Source organism: Parus major, chromosome Z (assembly GCF_001522545.3).
Source record: "Parus major isolate Abel chromosome Z, Parus_major1.1, whole genome shotgun sequence".
NCBI lineage: Eukaryota > Metazoa > Chordata > Aves > Passeriformes > Paridae > Parus > Parus major.
In genome coordinates this window covers 43830283-43841531 of record NC_031799.1, presented here as the reverse complement: position 1 = coordinate 43841531, position 11249 = coordinate 43830283, and the positions used below count along the sequence as shown (strand labels likewise).

Sequence of the window (11249 nt, the reverse complement as noted above, 5' to 3'; positions counted from 1 at the left end):
CACGCACACACAGAGCACACAGAATGCACGCACAGCACATCAACTCTGACCTGGCTGTGGTGGGGCATGTCTTCACCCTGCACACGCACAATTATGGTCTCCTTGAGCTTTTCAGTAACACTCCCTGTTCCCAGGAATTTGTTGCCCAACAAACTTATTTTCAAATGAATAGCCTTGGAAACTTGGTTTTTGTCTGAATCACAGCTGGAGTGAAACAACATCGTTACTGGACTTTTGAGGAAGATTACTGACCTGGATTGAGTCCAGGATGGGAGACTAAAGCGAGCATCTCACCACACTCTGAATGGGGTCCCACGGGAGGCCCTCTGAGGTCCCAGGTCCCCAGAGGCTGTGCCAGCACCTCCCTTGGAGCAGGATGTGCCTCTGGGTGCTCATCAGCCCTCAGGTTTGGGAACCCAGAGGAGTTTTGTAAAAAACTGTCAGCGGGGCCTGGGCTGGTACCCCCTCCTTGAGGCTGAAGCCTTTGCCCACTGATAGATGCAAAGGCATCCAGTGTGTGAATTTCACCCAGCCCCGGGGCAGCTTTCAAGAGGTGCTTTGTAGGCATGCACACACACGAATATTTGAATATATACATGACTTTGTCAACCTTCAACACTTTGTGGCAAGTGTATCATCAATGTAGATTCAAAATTTAGTTACTCTTGTGGTATTGGAGAACCTTACAGAGCCATTCTGTAAGAGTTAAATCAGTCAATGATTAAGTGCTGCCAAATCCTTGGGACATAAATCACTGAGCAATTCCAAGGGTAGGTTTGGCAAGGGGTCCAATGTGAACCATGAGTCAGTGCAGGGGGTGTCCCTTCACCCTCTGCACCCTAACATTCTCCATCCTCACCCTTTGCATCCCCAGTCTGTGTTGTGTGGCACTCCGAGCTGATTCTAATCCAGTTCTCCTTTGTGTGCTTTATCTGTGTGGTAACAGAGCAAACCTCGCCTTAGAACTTAGTCATGCTTTCACAAATTTCTAACAAAACTTCTTTTGCTGATACTGTTGGATGTGTTTCTTCACATGACCTTAACCACTCAGTCACAGGTGTCCCTGCACTCCCAGACCTGTTCAAGTGTGGAGCACTAAGGGTCCTGTTCTGGGAAGGGGGTTGTCCACACTGAGTGTTGGGATGTGGTCTTAGGGTGATTTTTTTTTGGTGTTGTTTTGTGATTTTTTTTTTCCTTTCTCACATGGAAAAGGCAGTAACCCCCTATGGGATTCCCCTTCAAACTGAAGGAGGCTGTAGCCATTGCAGCCCAACGCACCCTGAAAATAAAAGTTCTGGAAATACCCCCACAAAATACTACCTTGGCAAAGCTTCCTCTAATAAGGAAAAACACTCCATTGCAAATAGGACTTTTGGCAGACTACTGGAACACCTTCCTAGTACCCATTTCATGTTCTTTCTATACCTAAAAATAATAATAATAATTAAAAAAAAGGTCAAACACCCTCCCAAACCACTGAAGACTTGTACAAGTTAACATGATGCCCAAGGATACTTTTCCAAGAATACTTTTAAATCCAAGCCAGCATGTATTCAGCCTCTAAACAAACCAGCATAGCATTAGTTTGCACCCATTCCAGTCAAGTGTGGTGGTGTCTGGAATTTGGGCAACGTAAGAGACCAGCCTTAACCAATACAAAACAAGAGCACACTGAGAAGAGCCTGTTTTAAATGCACCTTGTTCTATGCAGCCTTCAATTCACCTACCTGTGAAGAACTTAGGATTACGTACTTCATCACCTGCCAAAGCATTTGGTTTCAAAAGATATTTATATAAACCACCCAGGATGTCTACACAAACTGAGTTTATGTTGGATGATACTGTTAGAATTAAAGGCAGATGCAGAAATTTCTGGAACAAAACTGTCTGGAAAATACATTAAAGTCAAAGAGAATCAACTGAACAACAGTCTTGAAAATGCTTTATTGAACCGTGTGTCTTATTGTAATGTGCAGAAGATGTGTTTGAAAAACTACAGCTTGAAAAATTTTTGAAAGTCTTCAACAATCAATAAAAAAGTCCCCTAGTGGGGGTAACTCTCAGGGTAACCAGAGGCTGCATGTAAAGTTTTCTGTTGCAGAGACTTAAAAAAAAAAAAAAAAAAAAAAAAAAAAAACCCCCAAACAAAGCTAATGCTGCTCTACGTGAAAACAATCAAGATGTGATGATTAAAAAAAAAAAAAAAAAGAGAGAGGGAGGAACTTAAACTTCAGTCTATGGGGTTGTTTTGTCCTGCTGTTATTCTGGATTAGCATACATGTAACAGTTCTGCAGAGAACACCACATGGTGTCCACGTCATTACGTTTACTCTACAATGCTGCTGAGATGAGAGGATACAGAGAAAGAGAGAGGGGGTGAGGTGAGAGATCTGGAAAGACATCATTATGATATAAGCCTAGTTTAAATTTTCATCAGAAGCTGTGTGCACTTGTGTTTTTATAATCTAACTTTACATTCAAAAAAATCCTACCAAAAAAACCCAACCAACCAAAAACCCCAAATAACAACCAAAAAACCAAACCCACTAAAAGAAAAAAAAAGAAAAAAAAAAAAGAAAGAAAACCAAAACCAAGACCAAATATACCCCTTCTGTCCTTGCTTTGGGGCTATTATAAATTTCTATGCACAAGAACACCATACTCTTTTTTTTTCCAAACCAGCTGAATTAACAGTATAGGCATGTAGGTGGCATGATTCAACTAAAAGGCTTTTTTCCAATTTTTTTTTTATATCACCAAAAAATAACTGGAAGAAACAATAAATAAAAGGTGCTAAAGTTAGCATTAAGAATTTCTTGTAATATACTGACAGTCTGGGAATCCAAATCCTGAAGCTCTCCTGATACTGCCAGGTCTCTGCAAACTATCAAGCAAATACATAAATAACTCAAAATATGTCTGAGGCTGTGAAAGGCTTTTAAACTAAGACAATAGGATCCAGGTTAACTTTTTTTTTTTAAGGAACACAGTGAATATATGAATTGTCTACACCTGAATAAAACATATTTAACAATTAAAAAATTTTAACAACTACAACAAAGAAAAACTTTAAACAAAAGTGAACATCATTTGATTTTAGGGCACACAAAAGCCCCTCTTTGCAGTAGCTTCCAGCAGTGGCCTTACTGTTGTGTCTCCTACAGATGCATAAAATGAAGTTTAACTCCACATTGAGGTGACAGCTGAGAGGGCAAGATAATGGTCACATTCAGCAAAATGCCACACCCTGGTCTGGACAATGTATCCCACTGCAGAGTTTCCATCCTGTGCAGAAACAGCACATGAAGATGTCATTCTGTCACATATTATTAAGAAGCTACTTTGTGGCCACAAACTGCTACTCAGCGCTAACCTTTTTCATCACCTAACCTTTGAATAATGGGAAAGCTTTGTGTTTTATAGATTTACTCCTTGTATTTAAGTTTTTAAATGACAAGGTCACTAAAACTCATGCACGCTGCAAAAAACGTCATGCAGTAGTTAAGGTAAACCATCCAAGCAGTTTTTATTCATTAATATTCATAAATACACACAGCAGCTTCATTAGAGATTTTTCATTTTTTTTCCTCTTCAGTTTGAATGTGGAGTATTAGGAGAGCCTTTTGCATGTCAAGGTACAGGACACAGAGCACTCTGCTCTGCAACCTACATTTACCTGCTAGAAGTAAAAATTAGTTAAGTGGAAATGATTATCATATATATCTTTTCTCTCTTTCTTTTGAATGTACACAATGTAACAAGAGTGACAGACCTGAAATTACAATCACCAAAACAAACCCAAGATAGTTGTTGTCCACTTTCATTGGCAAATACAGCACAGAGGACATTGTCTGCAAAGTGGGATGTCATCAAAGAGGAGGTGGAGGAGGCTCATTTCCTTTATTACTCTCTTTTAAATTTAGATTTTCTAAAGCAACATCTAGAGGCATAATATCTACACAGCCCATAGCACCAAAATCTGCAATCTCCCCCCGCTCATCCTCATCTGAGGAGGAACTTTCTTCCTGCATCAAGGTGGACAGTAGAAGCTCCTGAACAAACAGGCTGCAGTCTGCCCGTTCGCTCTCCATTGACTGACGCTCTGCTTCTGACATCTTCGGATCATTCAACCTGTGCAGCAGTAAGGGGAGAGAAGACAGAGTTGCTGAAAGCTCATTTCAATGAGGACACCACCGACAGGCTGAGATGTGCTCAGAAACTGCTCCTTCAGGACAGACTTACCTGCCCTTCAACACGTCCAGTGCTTCAGTACAACAGGCATGCATTTAACAACCCACCCCTTCCCTGCTGCTGCAACAGCATTCACAGCAGAGCCCAACATCAAAAGAACATCAAAAGAACATCAAAAACTGTTCATGAGGTTTCCTGCTATTCAAGGAGTCTCTTAGGGAGGGCTGGTGCCATTTCCTGGATGTGCAAATATACGTCTCCTTTGTTTCCACATCAACTTCTAAGTTTGCACTGGCCACAAAACACCTCACTGCATGTATAAAGCCTATGCATGGATTACAGAATGGAATTCCACTTCTCCTAAGGTACAATGCATGTCCTGATAGCAGCAAGGGACTTGCTCACTCCAACTCTGAAAGTCAGTCTGTGACACTTGTGGGTGCGCTTTGGTTCTCAAGTGAACTTGTGACTGAAAGGCATCACACGGCATTACTATTTTGAACTTAGATAAAAATGGATTTGATTCAAATTCGGGCACAGGAGCTGTTAAAATTACCACACTCACAAGACCACACAAACAAAAGTATGCTTGCGGAGGGTGTGGCAAGGGAGATGTGGAAAATATTTTTATGTCAGGTCCATGGTCAGTGTTCTGGAAGAACTGAGGTGACACAGGAGGTGAATCCTCTTTTCAATAATCCTGGGGTCCAACTATAATTTCTAAACTAGGTAAGTACTCCTAATTAAGTAATTACTGCCATCCTAAATGCCTGACTCTAAACATATAAGCTTCATCATGCTCTCTATCTCCGCTAGAAGTAAGGTACATTTATAAGAGGTAAATACAACTAAATGCACAGAACAAATTACCTTGTCAGAAGGAACTGGGAATTCTGGATAGTCTGCTGACTGTTTTCTGTGTTAGATGTGTTGGTTGTTGTTGTAGATTGTGTCATAGTGGTGTTGACATTGATCGTGTTGGTGCGTCTTGTTGCATTGCGTGCAGTCTCCAGTTGCTGTCTTGCTGCCTGTGCATGTTGTCGTTCCAGCTGCAGTTGCATCTGCAGCTGCTGTAATTGAGAAGCAGAAGGGCCAGAGGAGTTGAGCTGTCCTCCTGCAGAACGCCTCACACCTGATAGCTGGGATAAAAGCTCTGCCAGAGAAGAGAAAGCTTCTATGACTTAAGATATTAAAAGAGCATTACACAGTAGAATAAATACACCCTGAATTCCAGTGCATCAATTCAGTTTTTTTCAACTAACATCAAAACCCACAAATCCTCACAGAAGACTGTGAAGCTTAATGCCCATCAAGATTAAGACTAATTGATGTACATTTAGTCCAAATAACAAGACGAGCTTTAAAGTCTCAACAACAACAGGAGAGTCAATCTACAGGCAGCCTAGCAAAAGTCGTGCTCTGCAGCCACTCTGAAACTTGAAGTCAAGATAGCCACTGACTAAGAAACTTTATTTTGGCTTTGGATGTTTATTTTTTTTACCTTTCAACAAGTGCTTCCTCAAAACACAAGCTTCATTTTCCCAATTATCCCAGAGGGAAGCTGTGCTGCAGCAAAGAGAGAAATACTGTACCATTGCTTCAAACATTCAATAAAAGAAATTTAGTTAAGGAAACATATCAAATCACTGCTTCACAACAAAAGCATTCTGTATAAATTCTTATTTCTGCCACAAGCATGGAGAAGGTCTAGCAACTAAAAACCCCCTTTAAGTCTTCCAACTCAGAAGGATGGAATGCTCCTTGCAAATTTTATCCACGAAGATTTTTTTAAAATAATTATTAGCAGTGAGTTACTGCTCGGTGCATCACTGCAGAATCTCTGACACCCTGTGCAGGAGGTACTTCTTATCTCAAAGAGCTGCTGCAGTTGATGCAATGGCAGAGGAAGCAGAGGACACTCCTGGCTCCTGCCCCTCTCCTCTACATTACAAAGTTACTCTACATTACAAAAGTCATGACAATTTCTCTTCCATTGCATTAACAAAACAATCATTCTAAAGCAAGCTGTTTTTGAAGGAACAAAGCAAAATACGAACTAGAGAGGTCGAGTAATTTTCACCAACACTGAGCAGCACCAAAATTAAGTAAACTTTAATTACTAGAGAATGCCACAAGGAGGGAAAAAACGTTTAAGCAAAGTAACTGATGCTATAAACTTCAAATGGAAAAATTACTGTGGTCTTTCCTATCAATTACGCCAGTAAGAAGGCAGATATGTTAAACTCACTGGCAAGATTAAGATATATTTATTCTCGCTGTAAGCTAAAGCTTGGAATATAGGGAAGCAGTATATTGGAAAGAGGTGTAAACTCAAAACAGTCCTGAAACAAGACAGACACCTAGCTCAGTCTGCTGTAAACGCAGAAACACATCCTCCACCAAAAGAGAATAGATGCAGAAGAATGACATTTTATCCCACATTTAATGCTGCTAAGTGGGAAGGTCCTGAAATGCTGAAAACAAAGTTCAGCAGTCACCTCACATTTTAAACGAGCTGAGACAGCTGCCTTGGCAAAAGAAAGAGGATGTCCTGCACTGGAAGCTTCAAGAACATCCTCCCTCCTCTTGGAACACACTCACCTGTGACCTCTTGGGTTTTTTTCTTTTGATGGGCTACTTCTTTATAGATAATTTAATGAGTTACATCAGGTCACACCAGGCCAGCAGAGCACCAGAGCCGGCCAAAGGCAGGCAAAGGGAATCATGATTAAGGAAGGCTGTGGATCTACAGCTCCCCTTCCAGGGGCAATGCCTCATTAAGCCAGATGGCTGGCTACCTCCCCCTGAAGTCACAGCTTGATAGTAGCAAGCTCCAGTTGGAGGGAGCACTGTGTCCTCTTTGCATCTAAAGCAAAGGTGGATGTGTGGCAGACATTCTGAGGTTTTCCTGACATATTGGTATGGTCAAAGACCACGGCATTAAAATGTTTAAATTTCCCCCTAGACCAAGCTGTATTTGTTTTCAGAACTGTCTTCAATCTCTATTTATTCTCCCTTGTAAAAAAAAGGTTATTTACACATCAAAGCTAAAAATGGAACAAACAAGTTATTTCAGGGAATCGTAAAAACACAGCCCATTTTCTGATGTTCACAGTAAGAACAGCCTTTCCCTCTTCAGCTGCTCTGTGGGATGTCATGCCTATACATGCAGCTTCACACCAACACAGGGCATGGCAACTCCTATCATCGTGCATTCTTCTTCCTCTGTGGAAGGAGGAGAGTGGGGTAAAATTTGTGGTTATAGCTCTTACCAGCTATAGGATCCATGGCTTCTCTATTGCTTGGAGAATACGAACTCTGAGAAGACGAAAGCCCACCAGGGGAACTGGTAGTAAAGTGCATGTTTGATCTACGAGCACGGGGCCCTCCCAAACCCCGGCCTGGGTGGAACATCCTACGTACATGCCGAACGCCACTGGATTCATCGTAGACAAGAAGTTAAGAAAACAGAACTGTTTAGCATTGAGTGTTAAACAACCATTAAAGGACATTCCATGGGTCAAATACTCAGGTGTACTGAGCAGAATACACTTTGATTCATAAAGTAACAATTAAATTTCTGAAGCAAAGCTAAGGTACACTGCAGCTATGCTAGAGGTCAGACTTACTGACCTGATAACCTTTTTTTTTTTTAAATCAAATTTTTCTATGAAAACCCACTCAAATCCATGTTCAACCAAGTTAACTATTGAGGCAGATTTCAGTTCTCCCTTTCCAATTCTTACATTAAATATCAAATACAATAAAAATGTTTACTGCAACAGTTATTTTTCCCATCAGAATAATTACCAAATTCCTTTTGACTTCTATACTTCATGCTTTTATCCAAGAAATTCCATCACTTCAGTCCCTAGGAAACTGCAGATTTCTGGAGTATTCAGCACATCCATCACACCCCTTTGTTTCACCTTTCTTCCTACAGCCCAAGAAATATCACCAATTCCAGAAGGACAATGATGCCTTTAATTTTCTCCCACTTCCCCCTCTCAGATGCTTGTGTTTTGTGCCATTTTTTCAATAGATTCTCATATAAATTCTGAAGTAAATCAACAAATTTAAAGATTATTTTTGTCATAAATTTGTTAACATTCATTCCTCCAAAACAGTCCAGATAAGGCTTCTTAAAAATCAATCACTAGTATGACTCACAGGTGAAAAATGAAATAGCATAGGCTTTAATATTTTATTTTAGTGTTACTATAATTTAGCTTAGATCTCCATCTCCTATGTTTTTCATTTTTGTAGTAGCATGGTCACCACTCATATGGTATCAATTTCTGTGTAAGGGTAGCATCCAATGTACTTTTCGTAAATCACAGTTAGGAGCCAGAAACTTGTGATGTCATGGTGATAAAGAACTTAAGACTGAAAGGAATTACTTGACTTCCCATGGCAAGAGAGAACTTCTAGCCATTACAAGAAGACTTTACCGAACGTTTGCTTCTTTCAAAACTGTTAGTTATGCTACAGTGTAAAACTTAACATCTAGAGTGTAAGAGGAAAACCTCCCCAGCATAGAAGCACTCTGTACTTTGCTTAGTACAGAGCATCTTGCACTTCTGAGCATGCAAATTTTGGATGCTGCTGGAGATGAGTTGCTAAATTAGATGGACTAGTGACCCTATGTAGTTTGGCAAACTTTTCATAACTAAACATGTTGGAACAGGACAGTATCTGGGGATTTTTCAAAGAGACACAGGACTCTGGGGTAACTTTCCCAATTGCAATTAAAATGTTTTGAGATATTTCTGTACTTGAAATATTCCTATATTTGAAATATTCCAATAACAAGGATGAAAAAGTCCCAATCATTCCAGCTCTTCAGCCATCAAGTATAGATAAATGTCTGTAACTGGCTGCTAAGGTAACTGAAGGACAACATCTGATTTCCCAGAAAATCTGAAGTTTTTCTGAGTTGTATTACAAAATGTCAGTAACACTACAAAACTACGTTATTATAAGATTGTGTTAAAAGTAGTTAAGCAAGTTTACAATCTTTTGTTACAAGCAGCTATGCTTGAGTCATCCTGATGTCATAAATATATACAGCAGTGAATCTTCACACATGAAACACGAAGCACTGAGAGTAATTATGAGGCAGGATAAAGCATAGTACAAGTAGGAAAAAACCTCACTATGTCAAAATCCTTTAAATGTTTCTGCTGTTAGAGCAAAAAACACTCTCAAGTATACCTACCAGTCTGTGCACAGTCTGACAACCGCATTTTTTAAATGAGAAGATGAACGTTTTTATTTTTTGACATGCATATCTTTAGCAACCTAAGTTCCAGGAAATCCAGAATATGACCCTTTCACTATAAAAATCAAACCAAGTCACCATGACTACTATGTGAAACAGTCTAGCCTCTTTGCCTCAAATTGGAAAGGATATTAAATCTCTAGGAGCTCTGTGTTCCAGTGTAAGATGAGCTGCAAAGTCATCTGTTACGTGATTCGGATCCCCTCCAGGTAATGCTGCACATATTGGACAAATCTGAAACGACAAAGCAAGGAAAAACCCAACTTTTTAAGTATTACAAGAAAAAGAACTTGTATCAAGTCAATCATTAGATATTGGTTCTTGTGCTTTAAAATCACATTTTGGTATTCACAAACACCTGGATACCAATGTATTCAATAAATTCAGAAAACTTACTGAAGTGCAGACATTCATTTAGTTATCTTTTACTTTATGAATTTCAGAAATCTATGAACACCAGAGCTAGGGTTCTCAAAATCAATTTGCAAGGTCTTGAAAATTAGTATTTTTTCACGCTGATTCTGTCACAGACAGTAGAGTCGAATCATACAGGAATATTATTTGCCTGCTTGACACTCATCCCAGAGAGGAATCAGAATGAAACTGCCCTTATTTGCTAAGTACCAAGCTGAGACCATCCCACCCAGGCAGTGCACATTTGGCAGAGAAGGGCTGGTCTTCATACCCTATCCACAAAAGTATTTTGAGAACAGGTGCTGAGGTTTCTCTTTGGTTTTGGATTTTTTTTCCCCCGACTTCAGGTTTTGCCTGGTGGGTTTTGTTTGTTAAACCGAAATACAACAAAGCAGGCAAACACTACCACTACTATTGCCATAATTATGACTTGTTCCTTGAATGACTCCACCAACAGCCATCTTCCAGTGTTCTTTCATTTTTCCTGTGTATGCTTAAGCTGTTGAATAAAGACCATGAGCATTAAGAACATCTGTATAAAAAAGCACACATCTGTTGTACTCTCATGGAGGTGAGAACAAGGTCTTGAAATAAATTTACTGTAAAATCTCAACTGCTTTTGACAGGAACTGCTGCATCTCATTCTTCTTTAATTTCATTGGCCAGTTCTGAAAAGAAAACCAGGCATTTTAAAAGCTTTTTGCTACAACTCCTTCCCTCTTATTTTCAATCTTCAACATTTCTCTCCACAGATTTTTCACCACTACAGAAGGCAAGCAAGTTTACTATAGGGTAACGTATCGCAAAGTAATCTAATCAATACTTGGCTATGCCAGCATATCATATAGCTACCCTGTAGGGATATAGAAATGGATGTGTATTAGACAGATGATTCTGAATTTCCTAAACTTCATTACAATGGCTTAATTTTCACATACCAAGAGAACACAATACTTTCAAATCAATCTTCTTTCATTTAAGCTACTCTGAGGAAGCAGAAACCCAACCTAAGAAGAACAACCAACTCCTGAAAGCAGGAAATCACCAGAAAGTTCTTTGTTAAGGTGACAAAAGGTGTTATGAACTGCATGTATTTGTGAATATAAATATACTCAGACCTCAGAAAAACATCAGTTAAGAAAAGGTTATAACAAATATTGAGTAAGAAGGAATCAAAGTATCACAACCCTAAGTATCAACTAAACTTTCAAGAACTCTCAACTAGGGAAAGTTACTTAAGTCCTGTTATGCACAAACAACAATTTAGTTAAGCTCAAGCTCTGACAGAGTCACAACAAAGACTGCTGGATCCCTGATTAAGTGTGACACAGCTAAAAATCATTGTTAATTATAACATGCATGA

The 11249-nt window shown here is 39.5% G+C and overlaps 1 protein-coding gene across 3 annotated transcripts in view; it reads right to left on the bottom strand.

Moving 5' to 3' along the window:
- Positions 1–3501: 3501 nt before the first annotated feature.
- KCMF1 (potassium channel modulatory factor 1) overlaps positions 3502–11249 on the bottom strand; it is a 44943-nt gene continuing 37195 nt past the window's right edge. For all 3 annotated transcript variants that reach the window (XM_033520372.1, XM_015614876.1, XM_019005317.1), the window contains exons 4-7: positions 9605–9706; positions 7464–7638; positions 5062–5344; positions 3502–4131 (exon numbers count right to left, since the gene is read on the bottom strand). In XM_033520372.1, the coding sequence (XP_033376263.1) occupies positions 3870–4131; positions 5062–5344; positions 7464–7638; positions 9605–9706 (822 nt within the window). In that variant the 3' untranslated portion in view covers positions 3502–3869. The remainder of the gene's footprint in view (positions 4132–5061; positions 5345–7463; positions 7639–9604; positions 9707–11249) is intronic.